Source organism: Diabrotica virgifera, chromosome 3 (genome assembly GCF_917563875.1).
Source record: "Diabrotica virgifera virgifera chromosome 3, PGI_DIABVI_V3a".
In the NCBI taxonomy this organism is placed as follows: domain Eukaryota; kingdom Metazoa; phylum Arthropoda; class Insecta; order Coleoptera; family Chrysomelidae; genus Diabrotica; species Diabrotica virgifera.
The window spans coordinates 66,622,470-66,648,163 of record NC_065445.1 but is presented as its reverse complement, the minus strand read 5'-3'; the positions used below and the strand labels follow the sequence as shown (position 1 = coordinate 66,648,163).

General features: G+C 33.9%; 1 protein-coding gene across 9 annotated transcripts in view; it reads right to left on the bottom strand.

The window, feature by feature from the left end:
* LOC126881865 (potassium voltage-gated channel subfamily H member 6) overlaps positions 1-25,694 on the bottom strand; it is a 1,259,880-nt gene that overhangs the window by 139,103 nt on the left and 1,095,083 nt on the right. For all 9 annotated transcript variants that reach the window (XM_050646514.1, XM_050646508.1, XM_050646507.1 and 6 more), the window contains 2 exons: positions 12,459-12,700; positions 1,673-1,982 (listed from right to left, as the gene is read on the bottom strand). In XM_050646514.1, the coding sequence (XP_050502471.1) occupies positions 1,673-1,982; positions 12,459-12,700 (552 nt within the window). The remainder of the gene's footprint in view (positions 1-1,672; positions 1,983-12,458; positions 12,701-25,694) is intronic.

The following is a 25,694-nucleotide window of genomic DNA, read 5'->3' as shown; positions in this document are numbered from 1 at the left end:
GTAGAGCAAGCTGGGTGAGGGAGTCTCTCTCCTTCATAGCGGTCAACTGTAAAAAAAATAAAAAAAAATAAAAAATAAAAATAAAAATCTTTATTTCTTTCTTTCTTCTTTATTGTATAAAAATGTATCGAGTTACCTTCTCTTTTTTTTTATCTCAATGTTCCCAAGTTCCTCAACTTGGGAACTAGATCTTTTCCCTACACGCTCACCGCTATTAGGTAAGTGTTGTAGATATAATAAATAGCTCTAAGGGCTCCTTTAATCCGGTCTGCGCGGGGTATCCCCATGTTTCGTTCGCTAATGAACTCGTCCAGGGATACCTCGGGTCGAAGAGGGGGTGGTTTTAGTTGGTAGGTGACCTGGCAGAGATGTCCGAAGGGGGCCCTCTGTCACTTAGTTTTGACACCGTGCCGTCGGCGTATGTCTCTGGTTTGGTTGAATCCAACAGTACTAGGGACACCTTCCCTAGTCGATTTACGAATCTTTCCACCTCATTCCAAAAAAAAAGGACAACACTAGATAGCCTGTCACCAAATGTCACAATGATCCATCCACCCATTCAATCCGAACCAGTATTCAGAGCAGTTGAGACGATAGGCTACCATCATGGCTTCGTGCTCTTCAATGAGATCTAGAAGAGGTAAATCCAGCAGAACCACAAGAGCTGCTGTCGGAGTGGTCCTCATGGCTCCTGAGATGCCAACGTATGCCATCCACTGCAGGTGAGGTTACTGAACCTTGACTGAAGAGAGTCTAGACCGGGGCCACCACACAATGGCCGCATACGTCAGTATAGGCTTTATCATGGAGTGGTATGTCCAATGTAGAATTTTCGGCTGCAGACCCTATTTGGCTCCGAAAGCTCTTCTGCACGCCCAGTAAGCTGCAGCGGTCTTCTTTAGCTTAGCGTTCCAGATGTTCATTCCATGTCAGGTTAGAATCCATGATCACTCCTAGGAACTTCACCGACTTGGAAATCAATAATGGTTTGCCATACAAGCAAAGCTCTCTAGTAGATCCGATGACCTCGTGCACTGTTCCCGGGAAGAGCCCCTCAATCAGTAAAACTACGTCATTGGCGTAGGCTTGTATATACCTTGTTCGAATAGTCGCTGAAGAAGGCCGTCGACCGCCAGGCACTACAGCAGGGGGATAGAACTCCTCCTTGAGGGCAACCACAAGATGCCGTCGCCCGAACGCAACAACCGTTCCGGTACGCAGGTATTTGCGTCTTAGAAAGCAGGGCCCGGATCCACCTGACCAAGTTTCGGCCAACCCCATGCTTTCCAGCAGCATCACACATTGAATCAAAAGTAGTGCAGCTAAAGGCGCCCTCCCTGCAGACAAGGTGATGCATGACCGTCTCACAAACGCAGAATAAAAGATTACATTATTGCCGAGGACCGAAAGTCTCTTAGAATAAAAAAAAAATTTGAAAGAGATATTTAAAGTTAAAAATTGCACTCAAATTCACCCCTGTTAAATACACATTATAAAAGTTTTCAGGGATCTGACAGAGAAGTATGTGGAAAATCGTAAGATTGTAACTACCAATTTGGAGGTTAAAGCTTGAGTTATATTTTTTGAAGGTTTTATTCGCAAAAATATTTTCTTAGATTAAGGCCTGTCTGTATTTTTCTCGATGAATTCCACTATATTTTTAACAACTTACCTTAAACATCCAGGACTGGCACCGTCAAACACGCTACAATTCTGCAACAAATTCCTATTTAAATGTAGACATATATCTGCTTGTAGACACTCCGGAAATCCTTTCAAAACGGAATTCATGTCTATACCGTTCGTATACGTCCAGGCGTGTTGGAAATACTCCTCTAACCGTTGTCTCAACGGATTTGGGATCTGGTGGAACCGGATAAATTCACGCACTCTGAGCATCTGAGTATGATATCTCGCTGTGCCTGAGTATAGTCGTTGGATGATCGCCGAAACGTTACCGAAGATGCTGGCATACATGAGAGCTGAAAAATAACGTTATTATTTATAGTATAAGTAAATAAATTACAAATAATCTGATAATACTGCAAAAGAAAATGTGTTATAACGTGTATAATTATAATGTGTTATATTGCAAAAGAAACAATCCCTTAAATATTGTTAAAGGGTACCTCCCGTTAAGATAGGCAAAATGCCCTAACTCCTAGAATTAAATTTTATCATGTTTCTATGTGATTAACAGATAAGACAGCGCAATTTTAACCCCCAACCCTAAAAACGGCAATTTTTCGTTTTTATTTTTTTTAGATGTTATGCAATCAATTCAAAAATTTAATAAAAGATAGGTACCTACATTCCATGTCAAATCACTCAGGCAAAAAATTTTGGATCTCCGATTTGTCTGAAAATTGGTATATAGCTTCTGTGGGACGTAAAAATAAGATATTTAAGGTCAAAAAATCTTCTGCTTCTTTTTTTCTCAAAATGTTATTTTATGCGATTTTACAGTGATTTGATGTTTATTTAAACAAATTTGCATTTTCTATCGTAAAGTATAAATGAAAAACATAATATTTTAATAGAAGGGACTTAAAAATGTCATTATATGGCATTATAACAAGTTATTTTGATTCAAAACAAGTTTTTGATCAAATTTTATAGTGTAGAAAACGTTAAAATACCGCTTTTTACATTTTCCTCCATTCCCAAAATACGTCATCATTCATTTGGCTGAAAATTTTCCCATAGATAGCCAAAACATAGGACTTTAAGTGGTTAGAAGGATTTGAATTATATTATAATACCAAAAAAGTTACATGCAGTAATATCAGACTCAAAAGTATATTAGACCAGTCGGGATAGCATTTGACCTTGCATGCCGATCCACCCACAATTTTATTTTTCTAATCTTTAGGGGAGTCAATAGTACCCTAAATTTAAAATCATGAATGAATTCCTCCGTTATATTAGCCGCCATCTTGATTTTAAAGGAGAACCTGTTTTGCTCAATATCTCCGCCATTTTTAACTTTTCGACAAAAATGGTACGAATTGAAATTGTTCCAAATAAACCGTATTTATAATTATTACAATTTCTTTTTAAGAATTTTTGTCGTGAGGTCGATATATTCGAGTTAATTTTACATACAGTAGACGCCTATATTTTTGACTATGATATTGCATGTAAGTTTTTTGGTATTTTAATATAATTCAAATCCTTCTCACCACTTAAAGTTCTATGTTTTGGCTATCTGTGGGCAAATTTTCAGCCAAATCGATTATGATGTATTTTGTAAAACGTTTTCTACACTATAAAATTTGATCAAAAACTTGTTTTCAATCAAAGTAACTTGTTATAATGCCATATAATGACATTTTTGAGTCCCTTCTATGAAAATATTATGTTTTCCGTTTATACTTCACGATAGAAAATGCAAATTTGTTTAAATACACACCAAATCACTGTAAAATCGCATAAAATAACATTTTGAGAAAAAAGAAGAAGAAGATTTTTTGACCTCAAATATCTTATTTTTACGTCCCGCAGAAGCTATATACCAATTTTCAGACAAATCGGAGATCCAAAATTTTTTTTGCTCCAAAATTGAATGATTTGAAATGGAATCACCCTTACATGTATAGTTGAGGGTTTTACAAAACATGTTTATTTGGAGATGCCTGCAGGCCTATTTTTTTTAGTTTGTGTATTTTATCAAATTGTAATATATTTCTAATCTTTTTCAGATTTTTCCGTAAGGTGCGCCTCCTTCAAAATCCCCGAAAAACTGGTTTTTAGCGCTTTATGTAGATTTTCCCCATTTTATTGACTTCAAAATAGATCAAGATCACATCAAGATTTTTTACATTAATATTTTTTATTTTCACAACGACGTCCGAAGTGGAAGTGAGAACGTTAATAAAATCATTTTTCAAGTTAAATTGTGGCTTATTTCAGAACAAAATTACGAAATAATAGACACAATAAAAATAAGAAAGTAACTCTCTTATTTTTATAATATCTTGTACACGTAATGAGGGGACAGCGATATGAAATGGGAATACTGATAATACAGGGAAAGATAAGGGAGAGTATAGGAAGAAGGATAGTGTCATAGTTGAAGAATTTAAGGAACTGGTTTAAATGCAGTTCCATAAAACTCTTCAGAGCAGCGGTAGAAATAGTAAAGATAGTGATGCTGATATCCAACCTCCGATTGGGACTTAAGAGACGGCACAAAGAAGAAGATAGTGTGTTGTATTTGAAATAAGAAAGTTGGTTATTATATGACACACGGTCGTTTCCATTTATTTATTATAGAATTTATTTCATTTTGCTGTTGCATTCTATACAGGTTGCTGAATCAGAAAACGGGCCATAGGAAACTCAATGTAAAATTCTAAACTGTTGAATTCCTGCTTCCCTAATTATTTTACATCAAAAGTCATGAGAAATTATTTGTAGAGGATTGAAATATGTATTAAAGACAAAAGTTACAATTGAAGAGTACAGGGGAAAAACAAGGAATGTCACATTTTATACATATTGAGATAAACACCAATAAAAGTTTAATTCTCATGTTATCTAAAAACTACTTAGGAGATTCTTCGCAGAATTCTAGCAATTATTGGTCTATAATCTTAATACAGTCGAACCCGCTTATTGGAATAGCCTTTGTACCAGGCAAAAATATTCTTATAACCGGGATATTCTAATAACCGATCATTGGTGGCTAGTCGAAATAAGTGTACCGAATACACTTAATAATATTATTTACATACTATGCCAATGTGTAGTTTTACATACTATGCCAATATGTAGTTTTACATACTATACCAATATGTATATCATATATATATATCTACATAATCAGTACATGTAAATGTTTTTAGGTCTTTTTACGTCAATAATACAGTAGTGTAACTACTACTTATCTATGTATGTGTTAAATAGCAAATTACATTATATTATGTATGTGAATGAATACAGTAGCAGTAGGTAATTAATATAAAATGTATGCAATATGTAGATATGTAAATATTTTCTTATTAAAATGCATATAACAAAATTACTCATTTTTTCTTGAGAAATTATCGGTAATTATAGTTTTTTATTGTTAATCCATGTGGTCATCCTTAATCCATTGGTTGAATGGAACTTTTATTGGCGGCAAGAAATGGATGAATTTAACAAAGTCATAATTCACATCTTGCAAACAAGTAGGTAAATACTCTCTGGGTGAATTCTAAATAAACTGCTTCTAACAATTTTATAGCAGGCAACAGTGCCTTTGTGTAGACAAATAAAAACTACTTTATGACCCATGCATTTTTCGGCTAAAGATCGAATTGGTAGGTACTCGTAACAAAGTAATAAATATTTATTACTCTAATAATATCTAATCCAGCACTACAGGCCTTGGCGACTGACCATAATACCAAACATAATTTAAATTTTTAGTAAATTGTAAAAAAAATATTCGTTGACCTGCAAAATATGCTAATAAGCGGTATTATCTAATTAGAACCTATTCCAATAAAAGGATAAATTTATTAAGGAGTAAATGGAAACGTTTCGGGAACTCGAATTTATATTCCATAAACCGGGATATTCCTATAACAGGGATTCTAATAAGCGGGTTCGACTGTATAATATTAATCTATATTAAGTTATTAATTTAATAATGCACCAAAAAACTGCTAACATTCCTTATTTTTGTCCAGTGGCGTGCGTACAATCCTGGTCCTTCGTCTGGATACGAATTCTTAAAAGATTTATATAGACTGATTTTTATGGTTATTGTTCTGAATCGATAGTATATATATTCTGATATCTAGTCGATAGTACTCAGTTTTTGCTACCACATGGCGAGAAAAGCCAAAATTCATGAAAAAGTGACATTCCTTGTTTTTCCCCTGTACTCTTCAATTGTTCTACGATTTAAACACATTCCAAAATTTTGAAAAATATAATGTATTTTCCGCAGTAGGTATGTGTGGGCATTTTAGGCCACACATTACTATTTAATTGACAGTGTGCACACTACTGACTGAAGACAATATCTTTATTATTAATACATTCTCCTTAACTGAGGGTATCTTATCAACTTTATTGTGTTTTAAACAATAAATGATAAAAGAAATAAAAAATTGACAGTTCAAATTGTTAATAATATTAAATTTATTATATTATAATAACTTCATTGTCACCAAATGCAACCTTATACACATTATTGCACTGTGTGTGGCCTAACTTTGGCGTATTACTCTGAAAATTGTTATGAAATTTTTACAAAATTTTGAATAATTATTGTTCGTAGAACAATTTTAACAGTTGTTTTCAATACAGATTTCAATCCTCTACAAATAGTTTCTTATGACTTTTGTGTAAAATAAATAGGGAAGCAGGAATTCAACAGTTTAGAATTTTACATTGAGTTTTCTATGGCCCGTTTTCCAATTCACCACCCGGTATAAATGAAATACACGCTGATTTCACTATTTGGGTTTAAAAGCAATATAATTGTAAATTGTATAATTATGTAATAAATAATATTAAATTTCAAAAATAAATTTTAAATCATTAAACGTTTTATTTTTGAATTGATTTAATTTAATTTCGTTAATAAACTGCTTGTTAACAATTTTTTACTTTTAAGCAATTAATATTTTCAATGAGCACGTAAGCTTGGGTTTTCAGTAATTTGCAGCCACTTTCAGTGAATGTGAAAATTTGACCAACAAAGCTCAAAATCTATTTATTATTTAATTTATATTAATTTAATAGTCAATTGCGACTGAATATAGTGAATAGAATCTAGTAAACATTTATAAACAATTATTAGGATGGGATTAGTTCTTGAGGATAATAATAACTTTACGTTCCGTTGATTGGATTGTTATCCATGAAAAATCGTTCAATTTATATCGGCCACATAAAACAAATTCTCTAGACAGGAGGAAAAAACTGATAAAACAAGTTTACTCACAATCGGTTAGTAATTTATGGATTTCTAACCTTTGAAGTAATCAGGAAGCGACTTATTACTTACTTTACTTTCCCAGCTAGCCGGGAAAGTACTTTCCCGGCTAGCATCTGTCACTTTTCTACCTGCAAATGTCAATGTCATTTTTGATTAAAAGATGGTTTAGAAAGAATAGAATCCACTCAACATTTATTTAATTAAGAAACAACAACAACAATAACAAAAAGAAAACTATTTGGAATTATAAATATTAATAGTTACATTGGAATTATGATTACTATTAACGGTTAAAGTAAGACCGTGTTGCTCAAAATTATAAGTTTCAGAAATAGATGATGACGCCGACGTTTCTGGATTTTCTACATGAGACAACATATTATTATTATTTATTATTGGTAGATTGTGAATATTAGAAATCCATAAACTACTAACCGATTGTGAGTAAAATAGTATTAGACCAGTAAGGATCTGTTTTTAGGTGGATGTGAGAGGTGGCATTCAGATTTTTGCGGATAAAGTTAGGTGATAACTTCGTTAATAATAATTGATTTACGCTCCTTCTCAAATATGCCCGGAATATTAATAAAAAAATAAAATATTTAAAAATTTCAAAAAATTTCTTTTTTTTTCTACTTTTTTGCTTATAACTTAAAAATTATTCATTTTAGAACAAAGTCGTATAAGAATAAAACAAAGATAATTAAATTTTATATCAGATGCGATTTGTTAAAAATGTCTTAATTTATCACCCTTGCTTCAAAATAGCAATAAATATAAAATAAGGGGGCAAAACAAGCCTGTCTTTATTCAATAATTTTCCATCACTTAGGTTACACCTAGCTTAGTCATTTGAGATTCGCGGATGACATCGTCCTTATAACCGATCGTATGGATGATGCAATAATAATGTTGAACAAATTATATCACGCTTTCTTAGAGGTCGGACTAAAGATTAACATCAACAAGATTCACATAATAACTAATCCGGTGCTAAATCGTATAGTTATTGATGGAATAATATTCTTGTTGATGGAATGGATATTGAGCAGACTACATCTTATAAGTACTTGGAACATGAACTTCGGTTAGGAAGAGACAACCAGACGTGCGAGCTAGCACGTCGCATAGGATTAGCCTGGGCAGCGTTTGGTAAACTAAACTATTTATTTAAATCGGACTTACCTATATGCTTCAAAAGGAAAATCTTTGACCAGTGTGTGTTGCCTGTTCTCACTTATGGAGCCGAAACATTAACACTCACAAAAAAGGTACTGAACAAGATTCGCGTAGCTCAGAGGGCTAGGGAGCGCCAGATGTTGGGTGTCTCCCTGAGAGACCGAATCTCAAACGAGGAAATGCGCCGCAGAACGAAAACGACAGACGCTGCCGAAAGAATAGCGTTGAAAAATGGAATTGGGCAATGCACGTCGCCAGATTGTCATATAACCGATGGACAAAACGTATTGTCAAGTGAAGACCACGAAAAGAAGAACTACGGAGCAGAGGACGCCCACCAATAAGGTGGGCCGACGATCTGAAGCATGTTATCAGTAACTGGATGCAAGCCGCACAAAACAGAGACAGATAGATGGAAAAGGCTTAGAGAGACCTATGTCCATCAGTTTACGGGTACGGGTTGATAACATAGCCCATTTTGTCTTGCTGCCGAAAAAAAAATCAACTGATTTTAGTTAATTCATCTATGCTGATTCCAAAAATGCAAACATTTTCATTGTATCAGCTCTAGTTTTCGAGATATAACATACTTATCAAATAATTAAATATTCTTACATTTCTGTATATTCCGCCACTATAATTGCAAATGCTTATAAACAAAATTAACAAATCCTAAGACAAATGGGCAAATGAACAAAAGGGCCTATTTTGGTGTTCATTTAGGAGATCAAAATAAATCCTGAGCTCCACATGTAGTGTGCAAAACTTGTATTGGAAACTTGCGACAGTGGACGAAAGGACAACGAAAATGTTTAAATTTGGTTTTCCAATGGTATGGAGGGAAGCAAAAAATCATTTTGACTATTGCTATTTCTGCCTTGTGAATATAAAGGGCATTAATCGTAACAATTGATATACGTGAACATATCCTAACCTGGATTCAGCAATAAGACCAATTCCACATTAGCTTGAGCAGATACCCATTCCAATATTTAGCAGTCTACCTATGTTACCAGAGGATAATGCCGAAACGTTATTTGACGAACTGCATAGTAATAGATTTTAGGAAGACGACAGTGATTTTGAAGGGGATTCAACATGTCCTGAGCGCTTTACTCAGGAAGAGCTAAGCGATCTTATCAGAAATTTGATCCTTCCAAAGGATTCTTCCAAATTGCTTACTTCCAGACTAAAAGAAAATAATGTTCTTCACCCAGACACCAAAATTACATACTACCGTAATAGAGATAAAAGATCTTTTGCCTTTTTTCTCAGCAAGATGATATGGTTTTTTAAAGGACTGTTAGAAAAAATGGGTGTATCGGAGTATACACCAGAAGGACAGTTCTAAACGAAGTTTAAAGTGTATCCTTCTACATAATGGCAACAAATATGGAAGTATACCAATTGGGCATTAGAGTGGAATAAATGCTCACAATTTTAACAAACACGGTTGTCATATGAGCATTAAAATTCATTACCTCCACAGCCACTTAGACCGTTTCCAGAAAATCTTCACCAAGATATCAAAACGATGGAAGAGGGGTATCAGGGTGATGGGGCCATCATATGATGGCGGATTACTGCTGGAGTCTTCAAAGGGACCGTCCTTTTAAAGCCTTTGCAAGAAAATCATATAAAAGGAAGTTTTTAGGTGACACCGAATAACACATGTTTGTTGCGACGCTGCCGGTTAGGTTAGATGAAAAGTTAAGTTTCTTTGGCAGACATGTGTGATGATTTTTGTAAGTACATTATTGTACAATAAATATCTTACTTTTTATTCGTATTTGGTTTATTTCATGGGTAGCAGCACTACATATAATCCGGTCAACTTAGACATCAAAATGCTTGGCAAATAACAAAAATTGCCGGAGAGCCAAATTTTGGTGGAGAGCTAGGGTATACCATAACAAATAAAGTTTAAAAAGTCCCCGTCGATCCCATGTGTGCGTCAAAAGTTATTCGGGGTCAAAGGTCAAAATTTGAGATTTTTTGGATTTTTTTCGAAAACGGTAAGTTTTATCAAAAAAAAAACCTCAAACCAAAGTTGTAGATCTTAACATTCTCTACAAAATTTGTCCTTACAATTTTTTTCCTAAGAGTTACCATTCCTGAGATATCGCGATTTTAAAAGTTACTTTATACATTATATGCACATATAAGCCACGTATATACATATGTGGCCCTTAAGACAAGAATAAATGCATATTTGTGTCTCATTTATTTAGTATATTATACTATTCTGAAAATATTTCTTTAAAAGGTAATCAGTCCCAAACTGAATTTCCTCTATCCACGTGGCCTTGAAAAACATTTGGCTATACCATTGTTTAAAAAAGAACATATTGTCTATTATAGGCAATGGCTACAGTATTGTCCGTAGGTCTGGTTCATAATATTATCTGTTTCTTTTAGTGCTAAAGGTTCAGTTCAAGTGAATATAAGTACTTATTACAAGCGTCTACCATTTACTACCGTTACCGTTATTTGTACAATTTTATAGTTTTAAAAATGTCTCAGTTTTGCTTTATTTGCAATAAACTTTTAAGTGAAACTAAAACAGTTGTGGTTGATCGTGGAATGACAAATTTAATCGAGGCTAGTGTCGAGAGAGGTGATGAGTTTATTGAGTATTTAAGAACTCAAAAATCCGTTACAATACACGTGAATTGCAGAAAATCATACATTCGGAAAACTTCAATCGCTGCAGTGAAAAGACAACGTGAGGAGGAACAGGCTAATACTTCAAAAGTAAGTCCACCTCATACTAGAACGCGAGTAAGTAAATCACATTTTTGTTTTAAAAAATACTGTTTATTTTGTGGCAATGAAGCCAATAAAGAATCTGAGATAAAGAAAGCACAGCATCTTCGAAAAATAATTCGTAACGTGACTACACTAAAATTCAAAGAATCCCTGTTGAAATTAGCTAAAGATCGTTCTGATGACGTCTCGAAGGCTGTTCTTGAACGTATTAATTTTGAGTAAGATTTAGTCGCTGCTGATGCAAAATACCATGACAGTTGTTACAAATCTTTCTTAAAACCTAATACTGGTCGTAAAATTGGCCGTCCACAAGATGAAACTGTAAACTCTGCGATGGAGAAAATGTTTCAACATAGAAACGAGTGATGATTGCCAGTTTTCGTTGGATGAATTAAGGAATGTTTGTCAAGATGTAGTTTTAGATGACAGAACTATAAAAATACGATTGAAATTGAAGTATGATAGTAGAATTATTATTAAAGAAAAGCCTGGAAAATTAACTCAGTCACATTTGAACAATTTTTGAACATCCAGCAAGAGGAAGAGGAAGAAGATGAAATCGAAGAAGACTTAACTGTTGAAGTAGACTTTCAAGAATATGAATCTGATTAAGATATCTAAAGAAATCAAAACAATAGTTAACCTAATAATCAATAGCAATATCAATAATCAATATCAATAATAAGGTAATATCTAGAACTTGACCGGTATTGTTTCCTTAAATTATCCTAAAATTGTCAAAACAGTTAGTGGAGTAGGCCTACAGGGGAAACCACGGTTAAAAAACGCGCCGAGTACACTACAGGTGGTGTGGAAACGTGTGCATATCATGTATAATGTGACTCTTTGAATCGCGATATCTCAGGAATGGCAACTCTTAGGAAAAAAATAGTAAGGACTATTTTTGTAGAGAATTTTAAGATCTACAACTTTGGTTTAAGGTTTTTTTTGATAAAACTTACCGTTTTCGAAAAAAATCCAAAAAATCTTAAATTTTGACTTTTGACCCCGAATAACTTTTGATGCACACATGGGATCGATGGGGACTTTTTAAACTTTATTTGTTATGGTATACCCTAGCTCTCTACCAAAATTTGGCTCTCCGGCAATTTTTGTTATTTGAAATGTCTATATAGACCGGGTTAATATAGATAGTGCTGCGTTAAATTACCCTATATGTTAGAAATGGGATCTGTTGTCGTATTTTCTGAAAACGATCTGATGGAGCAAATCTGGTGGCATTTTTGGATTCAGCAGACCCAAATTACCTAGAAACAGTAAAAAAATTTCCGGCAGCAAACTGTGTGTTTACCAGTGTAATGAATAGTGGACGGGTACGGGTTGATGATGAATGAAATGATGGATTAATTGATTACTTCCCTGCAGTTTAAAGTTCAATTTATTGCTGTGACTGAGAAGATCTATAAAAACGCGTATGTTTCGTAATTTTTGGGGTTACCCGAAACCACATCGCGGGCCTGATTGAATATCCCAATACGCCGCACTTTTTGCCTATGTCTGTCTTAGAAAATTTAGAAACTATTTTGAACAATGCTAATAGTCTTTTACTTACATCCTGCCAACATGACGCAGATAGTGAAGATCTTTTCGGCGTCAGTGTTGGGAGCCACGTTGCCAAATCCTACGCTTGTCAGAGAAGTGAACGTAAAATATAACGCAGTGACGTATCTGCTTCGTATACTCGGACCTCCTGTATTGTTTGGTAGGTAATACTGTTGGGTGTCATTGGCTAAAATGTCCAACCAGCCGATTTTAGTTGGGAGCATTGGTCTTTCGGCATTTCCTATTGCATACCTAGAACAATATTAGTAATGTCAAGTAAATGTATTTCTATGAATTAAAATAAAAATAGTGATTACATATGAAATTATTAACAGGACATTTAATAGGAAACTATTTCAGAGACAGCAGCGATTTAGAACCGCACGTGTACCAGGCGGACCCTGACAAGTCTGATCACTACCGAAGCGCCTAGAAGATAATAATGAATAAATAAATATAATAAATTATAAAGAAATTACTGGATTTTTCTAGAAGACATATGGTTCATTCCAACAACATACGTCTGTTTTGGATTATCGCGACAACGAATATTTCAGTGTGCAACATAAGAAGTACGAAAGTAAATGGCTTTAATAAATTATTCCAATAAACAACAATGTAATTTGGAATTTATTTTCGTGCTTCATATTTTGAACAATAAAATATTCGTTGTCGAAATAATCCAAAACAGACGTATATTCGTGGAATATACGTTTATATAAATAGAACATTCTAGGAATATCTTAAAAAAATAAAAGTGAAATTTGTGCACCCCATAAAAATTTTATGGGAGTTTGGTTCCCTTAAACCCCCCAAATGTCTGTGTACGTTCCAACTAAAATATTATTGTAGTACTACTAACCAGTGTTTTTAATACTTTTTTACCTCTTAGTATTTTTTCGATAAGCTAGTTTTTATTGAGATGCGGTTTCGTTTTTAATAGATTTACATAACATTTTTTGGAAGTTTTGTTCCATTAAACCCCCAAATGTTTGTGTACGTTCCAAGTAAATTATTATTGTGGTAGCATTAGTTAAACATAAAGTTTTTAACACTTTTTTCTCTTAGTATTTTTTCGATAAGCCAGAGATTTTTTAAGAGTAGCCATTTTGAAAATGAAGAATTTTCTGATAATAGTACCTTTTGTAATACTTTCGACAATATTGGGAGTAGTCTCGCAATAGGGCATTATGAATTTGCTTGTGTTGCTTGTGTTACCAGATAGATGGTAGGTTGTGTTGCTTGTGTTAGATAGATGGTAGGTTTAATGAATTCGAAAAATTTGAGCAACATGTACGTTTGAAATTGTAAGAATATGAGTCTTAATTCGATTAGACATAAATTCAATTCAATCTTGCGTTTGTTATACGTTAAGAAGTTGTCTTTCCATTGCATTTAATTTTTTTATTGGACTGTCAAACTAACGTCAGAACGTGTATCGATCTGTAAATTGGTGCCGAAATTTGTAATTATTACTGTAAATACTAGTTATCAAAATTAGTTTTCGCTCAAATAGTGACTAATAACAATTGTGTTACGTGTTAATCATCAAGAACAAGCTGTAACTTCGGTCAGTAAGAGATGTTTTACTTAATAATCTTCCAACTTAAACAGATTCAGTGTCAAACTGTCAATAGTTTTTCACTGTCGCTATCCCGTCCCAACGGACGCCAACGGTTAGGCAACCAGTATTGCAGTGATGTATCCAAGGTTATCACTTTTTCCAGACATCCAAAGCGTTAATATAAACAAATTCAAGTTACTTTTGACTACATGAGTAACAATTTAAATCAATGTTCCCCCACCGTTAGCAACACCATGTCTGGATCCAATTATTCCAGTAATCTTACTAGTTCATATGCAACTGCTACTATGACTAAACAACGTCCGAAGTATCCCAAGAAGACCGAAGCAATTTTATAATTAGTTGTACGTCTCTATAATATCCAATGATTGTATATCCAATTTTTTTCTTCATAATCTTTACCTAATGTTATTTAAGATTTAGAAATTAACTGTTATAATATTTAGTTTTAAGTCCTTATTGTAATTAATTATTGTATAACCAATATTGTTTGTGTCAATGGCCATTGCTGCCGAGACACATAAATTTAAATAAAAAAAAATTATTTTTTTAACAATATATTTGCTACTTTATTAATTCATTCATTAAGCATTACAATCCATAGGGATTATAGCTATATTTGCTACTTTATTAATAATTCATTCATGAAATGAAATGAAATAGAACAAGAAATTCAAGAAAAGCAAGCTGAAGAACAAGCTGGTTTTCGTGCGGGACGTTCAACGGTAGACAATCTCTTCACTAGAAAAAAGAATACAGAGAAATCAGGAAACCCACTTCGCTCTTATCGACCTAGAAAAAGCCTATGATAGTGTCCCCATAATAGAACTATGGAAGTCAATGAAAGACATCGGTATCGGTGGAAAACTCATACAAGCAACTAAAATGTTAGATGAGACCACTAACACCAGAATCAAAAACGGCAAAAATTTCACTGAGGCATTTAATACTTCAAAAGGCCTCCTACAATGATGTTGTATATCTCCCACTCCCTTTAAAATATACCTTGACCAATCCTTACAGAGGTGAACAAAAGTAGTAAAACCGATGGGACTGAAAGTGGGAGACGACTCCCTATTTACATTATATTTTGCGGACGACCAAGTTGTTATAACCCAAGATCAAGATGACTTAAGCTATATGACGGAAGCTAGATGAACATTACCAACAGGCAGGATTAGTAATAAATATGGACAAGTCAGAATACTTCATAGTGGGAAACGAAGACATTAAAAACCTACCATTGGAACAAGGGCATATTGTTGGTGTGAAATAATGCAAATATTTGGGAGCTATATTTAACAAACGAGGAAATAGTGAAGATGAAATACAACATAGGATCAATAAAGGTAGAAGCATAACTAGATTCTTCAATTCAATTTTATGGGACAAAGGTATCAGGAAGGAAACAAAGAGAAGAATATATGAAAGTATAATGAAGAGCGCTACAAACTACGGTACAGAAGTTTGGGACATAAGTGCAAGAAATAAAAAGAAGCTACTTAGTACAGAAATGGACTTTTTGAGAAGAAGTTGTCAGGTTTCGAGATTAGAACATGTAAGAAATGAAACAATTAGAGAACATATGAAGGTGGAAAAAACTATAATAGACGATATTGAAAAGAGACAGCTGACATGGTTCGGTCACGTTAAAAGAATAAATGAGACTCGCTGGCCGAGAAAAATATTAGAATGGGTCCCACCGGAGAGAAGAAAAAGAGGACGACCACGGAGAAGCTGGAGGGTCAATATTCAGAAGGCAATGGATTCGAGGCAATTAGATGAAGATATGTGTTACGATAGAAAAAAATTGGAAGCTGGGTATGGAGGGGCGGCGACAGCCGTAGAAATCCATTATACAATGATAAGCACACTAATAACCGGCAAAATAGCTCAAAAGATAGATAAATATAATACATTGCGAAACAAAAAGAGATGAAACTAGAGGAGGTGGAATCTATCGTTATAAACGTATTAATTAACATTACATTTTATAGTTTCCCACCTTTAGACGTCCGTGACAGAAGTATTTTATAAAATTCTACTGTCACAGTGACAGTTGTCATACTCCTCTGATACGTCTAAAGGCGGGAAACTATGTAATGTAATGTTATTTTAGACGTTTATAACGATAATTTCCACCTCCACTAGTTTCACCTCTTTTTGTTTCGCAATATAGTATGTTTTCCATTTTTTGAGCTATTTTCCCGGTTATTAGCGCGCTCATCACTGTATATTAATTCATTCATTTATTCTTCTTCTTAACGTGCCCTATCAAGTCAGCGAAACTGTCTCTGTCTCGAGCTGTTCTAAATAGGTGTTCTGCTTTCTTTATTCCTGTCCACTCCCGGATATTCTTCAACCAAGCTTGCTTGAAACAGAAAGCAATGCTTTCTACCAATTCCTCTGCGTCCTTCGATTTTACCCATCATAATAAGTTGAAGAATATTATACCGGTCTCCCCTTACTACGTGTCCAAAATAGGCCATCTTTCTATATTTAATATTATCAAGCAGCTCGCGGGTAGCATTTGCTCTCTTAAGGACTGCCACATTTGTCAGCATAGCCGTCCATGGTATTTTCAGTATACGTCTGTGCAGCCACATTTCAAAGGCCTCCAAACGGTTAATGGTGGATATTTTTAATGTCCATTCTTCGACACCATACAAGAGGACTGACCAAATGTAGCATTTAATCATGCGCTTTCGAAGTTGAAGTTGCAAGGTATCATTACAGAAGAATGACCTCATTTTTAAAAATGTCGTGCGGGCTATCTCGATTCTACATTTTATCTCTTTATCTGGATCTAGTTGTTCAGTAATATGGCAACCAAAATATTTAAAACTGGGTACTCTTTGAAATATATGACCATCAACATATAACCGTGAATCTTGATGGGCCAAACAGCTAAATACCATGTATTTTGTTTTTGAACAGTTTATATTTAGGCTAAACTCTCTTCCCACTGTGTCAATGGCATTTAAAAGGTGTTGTAATCCATGTATATCATCACTTAAAATAACTGTATCGTCTGCATATCTGATTGTATTTATCAGAATTCCATTAACTTTCACACCCCATTCAAAATTATGCAGCGCTTCCTTAAATATTATATCTGAATATAAATTGAATAACAGTGGGGACAGTATACAACCCTGTCTGACACCTCTTCATTCATTCATTAAGCATTAAAATCCATAGGGATTATAACACCATGGCAATCAAAATCTTATTCATGGGTAAGGTGGATTACTCCTCTGTCATTTATAGCTTGCTATGTGGCTTTGCTGTTGTCGTTACTCTTTTCCATTTCTTTCTGTCCTTGCACTGAACTTTCTAGTCTTTCACATTCATTACTCTTATGTCTTCTTCTACATCATTCAGCCATCTTCTTCTGGGTCTTCCCCTACACCTGAGCCATAGTGGTATCCAGTTAGTTATCCTTCTCAACATATCTGATTGTGGGCGACTCTGTATAATATGTCCTATCCATTCTAAGCAAAGAGATTTTATGTATCTGACTATATTATGTATTTTCTCTCTTTAATATTCTTCTTCAATTTCAGCATTTGTTTTCGTTCACATTTCTTCCTCTCTTGTTACATTGTGGCCCACTATTGTTCTCATTATTTTTCTTTCAAATTTCAGAAGGCTATCTTCCTCTTTCTTTCTAATCGTTGTTATTTCCATCCCATATGTAACAACAGGCCTTATGATCTCATATAGGTTTATCTTTGTTCTCTTACTTATAGTCTTGCTTCTCAGCATATTTCTCTTCATTCCATATGATTTTTTACCTTTCAGGATTCTTTCCTCTGTTCTCTCTTTTCCGGTGTTTCTTACTCCCAAGTAGCTGAAGGTAGTTACAGTTTCAAATTTATGAATCTGTGTTATTAAATATTTCTGAGTTGTTTTGTCGTCCTTCCCTAGCGTCATGTATTTTGTTTTATGCTGGTTTATTTCTAGCCATATTCTCTTCGTTTCCCAATATAATTTTTCATATAAGTGTCATTTTCTTATTCACTATGATGACTAGATTATCTGCATATAATATGCTACTATTGATTATTACTTTATAGTATTGCATAATTTGTAATTCAGTAGGTTCTCAAATGCGAAAGGTCGGGAGTTCGAATCCTACCAGGGGCAGAAATTTTTCATTTATTATAAATAAATGAAAAATAGTTTCTGTCCTTGTGGGATCGGTACTCACCGGAGGGACCGCAGACGTTCGGAAACAATTAGCGTCTCTTTGCAGAGACAATGACGTCGACTTTGCAAAGTAACAAGACACTTACTCAACACACACACTACACATTACTCCCCTGACTTAGTGATAAGTTATACAATTACGTGGCTAAAGGTTCTAGTTCTAAACCAAAGCCAAAATCAGAGAAAAAAAAAAAAAGGTTCTCAAATGCTATTTTCCATCATTTTTTATTTTTATAAACTACTTTAATGATGATGATTATCAAGTAGTGTAGTTTATAATTTAACTAAATAAACATAACACGATCGTAAATCCACAAAGCATCAAATTTAATGGCCGTTAAATTTATCCAGCTGGCCTTAACATGTGATATAACTCATAACATTTGCTTTTATATTATTTGGAATCTAACCAAAGTTTTACTTGCACAGTTGCACATAATAGTTAATGAAACCACAATGTATAAACAAAAATGAGTATATTATGAATATTTATTCCCTTGGAATTACAAGTGGAAACATGATCTTGTAGCTTAAACTTTCTGGCCAAATATTGGACAGGTTGTATATTATTGCACCCTATCTATGTAACCTACATCTGAATCTAATGATTGTGCGTCACAGTGTTGCCATGCCTTTTTGTTTATTTCTTTCATAATTTCAATCAATGTTAAATGTACCTACAAGAATAATAGAATAATATTATAAGATCGTTTAAATTAAACCCAATTTTGAAAAAATGTGAAAACTTTGAAATATCCACGTCCGTCTGTCTGTCCGTAAACACAACTGCTCCGTCATTATACCAGGTAGAATGATAAATGAGGTGTCAAATGAAAGCTTATGGTGGTATGAAAGCAAGGATGGTACTAAAGGTGAGAAATTTGACCTAGGCTGTCTGTCCGTCTGTTCGTCCGACCGCGAATTTAACTCCTCCCTCATTATACCAGGTAGAATCCAGGTAGTTGTTCCTATTCTTACAAAATCCATTGGAGTTATTTGATGAATGCCAAGATTTTGTAGTAGTTCAGAGAAATTAGTAAAAAAAATATCGTGTTGGTGACACAACCCCCTCCAGGCCGAAACCAAAATTTTTGAGTAGTATGGACATCTATATTAATAACCTTTATGTTTCCTGCAGCCGATGTTGATGATATACATAGTTATAAACAAATGAAGATAAAAGAACTGTAAATTTTCGCTTTTTTCGTCTATTACCAAAAAGTTAAGAGTTTTAAACAAATTTGAGAGTGAGAAACTCATAAATCGTATAAAAAACTTCAATATGGCGTTCTCTGAATATGTCTATCCTTATTGGTTGCTTAGAAAATTGCAAAATAAATAATAAATTTTGAGTTTTTATAAATATTCATAACTTATGTAAAAATTAACTTAGAACGTTCTTATTACACGGAAGGCTGAGAATTCTGGTGCTTAAATCATAACCTAAATTTCAAAGCAATTGGTAAAATAGTTTAAAAGGTATTTAATTTGTTTTTCCCAAATTAATTTTTTTTTGCAACGCTATAAGTCAGAAAATGATGAAGTTACAGTAATACTTTGGATAGTTTATGAAAGAAGAAGATTTATACTATTAATTTAATTAAAAAAAATGACACAAAATAATTTAAAAAATACTGCAAAATTATTTTGCAAAAACATATGAATTAAAAAAAGGGGGGCTAACTTCGTCCCTAATTGTCCTAGGACAATTGTTTTTCTTTCTAAATGTGTATAAAAACTCAGTCTTTCCAAATATGAAAAAAAAATTTTTCTACGGGTAACGGTTAATAAGTTATTCTAATTGTTTATAAGTAAGCAAAAAATCGACATGTTTTTGCAAAATAATTGTACACTGTTTAAAATTACTTTTTGTATTTTTTTTTAATTAAGTCAATAGTAAAAATGTTTTTCTTTCAAAAAAAGTTTTACTGTAACCTCATAATTTTCTGACTTATAGTGTTGCAAAAAAATGAATTTGGGATAAACAAATTAAATAACTTTTAAACTATTTAAATTGGAAAAGACTGCAAGACTTGTACACACTTCTAAATAGGTCAAAACGGCAAACAGGTGTATGTTTTCAAAAAACTTTTGATAGTGTGTAAAAAATATTTTATTATCAGCTAAGTACTTTCGACACATAACGTGCCATCATCAGAGCTTCGTCCTCTTATAAAACCTTCATAGAAGAGCAATTGCTAAACGACAAAATAATTTTTTTTTATTGTGTCGTTTAGCAATTGCTCTTCTATGAAGGTTTTATAAGAGGACGAAGCTCTGATGATGGCACGTTATGTGTCGAAAGTACTTAGCTGATAATAAAATATTTTTACACACTATCAAAAGTTTTTGAAAACATACACCTGTTTGCCGTTTTGACCTTTAAACTATTTGACCAATTACTTTGAAATTAAAAATATAATTTAAGCACCAGAAGTCTCAGCTATTCGTGTAACAAGAAGGTTCTAAGTAAATTTTTACATAAGTTATGAATATTTATAAAAACTCGAAATTTATTATTTATTTTGCAATTTTCTAAGCAACCAATAAGGATAGACATATTCAGCGAACGCCATATTGAAATTTTTTAGACGATTTATCAGTTTTTACTCTCAAATTTGTTTAAAATCCTTAACTCTTTGATTATAGACGAAAAAAGCGAAAATTTACCGTTTTTGATCTTCATTTGTTTATAACTATGAATATCATCAAAATCAGCTGCAGGAAATATAAAGGTTATTAATATAGATGTCCATACTACTCAATAAATTTGGTTTCGGCCTGGAGGGGGATGTGTCACGAGAAAAATCTTATTTCTCTGGACTATAGGTCAGTCTCTATAATACTGTGAGGTATTGTTGGGCAGACATTAGAAATTATCAGTCTTATGCTTGATGTGACTAACCGCCTTTGGATACGTTCCTGATTGATTATTATTGTTTCATTATCTGTTCCTAAAATTCTGCGACTGTTTCCTCAGTAGTAAAATAAATGCAAATACGATCATTTACAATCCTGGAAATGGCGAGAACTTTATTATAATCGATTTTAATAGCTATGGCATTTAAATAATCTTCAATTTATTATTTGGAAATAAATTAAACAAAATAGCTTGCTTTTGCTTGGAAATTTTTTGTTAGATTGGTGCATAGCAGTAGAATATAATTTTGATGTGTTCGATGAAGGAGTAACATGCTAAGAATTATAAAGTTTAGAAGTTCCTTCCCCTGGATTTTCCTGTATATTGGGTCTATGTTACCTGATTACGGCCCTGCCACTTGAACAGGTTCATTGGTAATTAAACAAATGAATGAACTTTGTACTGGTCTTTATGGTCGTTGTTTGCTATTTGCTTCTTAGGTAATAGATAGAAGATGGTCTAACTTACAGTCTGATCCCAAAACTGGATTGAACACTGTAATACACTACTAAACCAAATTTGTTAATTTTTTATTAATAAGTAAAAACAACTAAATTTTAATGAAAACTACGAGCTCATCGGAACATTGTTTACTATAGACGAGAGCATTTAGTAAATTAAACTTGGCATCTTAAAGTGCATAAAATGGATCCAAAAGTGCATAAATATGTCCAAATAAGCATATTAAGGGCCAAATTTTGTTACTTGCGGGGTTTTTGGGGTCACTGAACACTAATAGTCCATCAGAATCGACCTCCGGAGCACATTGTACCCAGGGTCACTGTTAAGGCACGTCATCTAGAGATTCGAGGGCTATCGGTACTAAATTGATGCAAACAGATTACTTGGAGGTTTTTTGAGTCGCTGACTACGAATACACCATCAGAACCGACTCCCGGAACACCTGGTGCCCAGTGTCCCTTTTAAAACACATCGTCTTCTAGAGTTTAGAGGGCATTGGCATTAAATTGAAGCAAATAGAGTACTCGGTCGGTTTTTGAGTCTGCTGAAAACGAATGTGCCATCAGAACAGGCACCCGGAGCCCCTGGTGTCTAAGGTCACGTCATATGCTGGAGTTTCGAGGGATTTTGGCACTAAATTAATGCAAATAGATTACACGAGAGGTTTTTGAGGTTACTGAATACGAAAACGCCATCAGAACTGACCCCCGCATTACCTGGTGCCCATGGTCAGTGCCAAGGCACGTCATCTTTTGTAATTTCAAAGGATCGCGGCCTTGAATGCATGCAAATAGATTATTAGGCAGTTTTTGGGGTTGATAATTACGAATATCCAATTAGAACCGACCCCCGGACCACCTGGTGCCTAAGGTCACTGCTAAGACAGGTTATCTTCTGGAGTTTGGAGAGTTTTCTCATCCTGGAATTTCGAGGGATTTTGGCACTAAATTAATGCAAACAGATTACACGAGAGGTTTTTGGGGTTACCGAATACGAAAACGCCATCAGAACTGACCCCCGGAGTACCTGGTGCCCATGGTCAGTGCCAAGGCACGTCATCTTTTGGAATTTCAAAGGATCGCGTCCTTGAATGCATGCAAATAGATTATTAGGCAGTTTTTGGGGTTGCTAAATACGAATATCCAATTAGAACCGACCCCCGGACCACCTGGTGCCTAATAGGGATGGCGGTTGTTGCCAAAACACCGGTTTTCGGTTATACCGCTTTTTTACTTACGGTTTAACCTGCCGGTTATAACCGGTCAAAAAAACCAGTTGTTCCAAACACCGGTGTTCGGTTCTTTTCTTCTTCTTCTATTTCCTACCCGTTTCAGAATTATCATATTGGCAATCAGAACCTTGCTCACTGCGGCTCGAAACAGTTCCGTTGAGGTTTTCTTAAACCGTGTTCTCAAATTCCGCTGCCGTAATGTTCTCCTTCCACCGGGTCCTCGGTTACCTTTGACTTTACCTTGCAATATGGACTGCAGCAGGGGGTAACGGTGCTAATTTCGCATAACGTGTCCCAGATACTGCAGTTTTATGCGTTTGATGGTAAACACAATCTCCGGTTCCTTCTTCATTATTCCTATAACTTCCTTGTTCGTAATCCTTGCTGTCCAGGATATTCTCAGAATCGGTTTTTTTTAGTCATAGCCAATACCCAATAGGTTACATTTACATTAAGCTTTAGTTTTCGATACTCCATTCGAATGGATATCAGTCCATATCAGTATAAATAGCAATCAGTCATCAGTGTTGTGAAATCGGTTTCAGTCAGCTTAACAATTCCCATTTACGCACGGGGGCGAAAACATTTTCCCATTTTTTCATTAAATTCAGTATTTTTTCCACTTATCCGGTTTTTCACCGGTTATTACTTAAAAAAAACCGGTTATAACCGGGACGAAAAAACTACCGGAAAAACCGATTATTGGAGAAGAAAAAAACCGGTTTTAGGTTATAACTGGTAGGTTTTTCCCATCCCTAGTGCCGAAAGTCACTGCTAAGACAGGTTATCTTCTGGAGTTTGGAGATTTTTTATGCACCAGGTACACCAGGGGTCAGTCTAATGGCGTATTCGTGTTCAGCGATTCAAAAAGTCTTTAAGTAGTCTGTTTGCGTCAATTTAGTTCCGAAAATCCTCGAAACTTCAGACAACATGCCTTAGCAGTAAAATTGGACACCAGGTGCTCCAGTGGTCGGTTTTGATTTCGTATTCGTCTTAGCGATCCAAAATAGCCCCGTGTAATAAAATCTGGCCCTTAATACACTTATTTTGACATGTTTATGCATTTTTGGATGCATTTCATGCACTTTAAAATACAATTGTGCATTTTCACCCATTTTTCCTGACATCATCATCATTTTTAAAAATAGATTTATTTTGTGCTAAATGCCCTGGTCTACTAGTTAAGAAACGAAACCAGTTTCGAATCTTATATTCTGCTTTTTATTCGATTCCTTTAACTCAATTCACGCGGAATCACATTCTCTGTGGCATTATAATGACATTATATCCCGCGTAAACTAATTGATTATAGAAATAATAATTTACCACAAATGTTTCTAATAACCAATCGCTTTGATCATGTCCGTTCATTGATAATATATTCCCATATTATTCTAAATCGGATTTAATCTTGCCGATGGATGTTTGATCATAGTATTTAATTAGAACCGAGATTTAGTCCATTTGGTTCCTTGTAACTATCGAATTACTCGAAAATTACTTGCTAAGACTTAATTAGAACTTCGCTTATCCCCAGATATTAATGTCTTCTGGCGATCGGAAATTCTATACGGCTATTCCAGGAAATCAAGACGTTTGATATAAAAATAACGGATATTTACAGAAATCTGATTGAATGAGATTAATTCTCGGAATAGGAAGGTTTACTCAGGGCCCCCGCAAGGCTGATTGGCGCCTGCGTGCCGAACATATTTAAGAGCCCTTTAAATCATATAAAATACATATAAAACTAACTCACATAACATATAAAACTAATAAATATTTAAAAAAAATTTCAACCCAGAATGAAAGACTACATTATTACTGAGGCCGAAAGTCCCTGAAAACTTTTATAATGTTTATTTTAATAAGTTACAGGGGTGAAAATAAAAGAGAAAATTTAGTGTGATTTTTAATAATTGCAAATATTTAATTCAAAAGAAACTTTTTATTTATTTTTAGCGGACTGCCGACCCTCGGTAATAACGTTATCTTTCATTTTGCGTTTAAATGTTTTAAAAATACTTATTAATTTTCTCAGGATTCAGAAAAAAATAATACATTTAAAACACATTGAAAATTTTGACAGGCGACATTTTGCGCCTTTCCCCTTAGATTTTTGGCAACATTAATATACATTTAAGTATGTAAATAAACAATAATATTTTGTCATTTCAAAGTTTTCAAACAAATTTTTTACAGGGTGTCTACATAACTAGGAACCATATGGGAAACTGTTTTATTATTCATTTTACCAGAAAAAGTTATTCTTCATAAAAAGTTCTGCATTGTCTAGAACGTTATATGCAACCATCAAATATCAAATTTTATTAATCTTATACGAGGTATGTCAAAAAATATGAATTTCGGTCAAGAGCAAAGTACGTTTAGTTTTCACAATATTGAAAAGTTGTTATGAAAAGTTGTTCAGCATTAAAAACTATGTTTCTATATGCAATTACATCCTTCTTGTTGAAATATATTGTGATCTAGAAAGGTACTTTACTTTTGATCGAAACTCATATTTTTTTACAAATATCTCATATAAAATTTAAAAAATTTGATAGGATTTGATGGCTGCATCTTAGATTTTAGACCATGCAAAGCTTTTTAGAAAGAACTTTTTATCGTACATTAATTGTACTTTTCAACAACGCCCTCTTCATTTATTAGAAATAATGTAATAAGTCTTTTATTATTAATAATTGGCCCTTTTCAGTTATTACAAATAATGTGATAACTCTTTTATTATTATTAATTAAATAATCAATAACCATACAAGAGTTATCTCATTATTCGTAATAAATGAGAAGAGCGTTGGGTATCTGTAATTTGA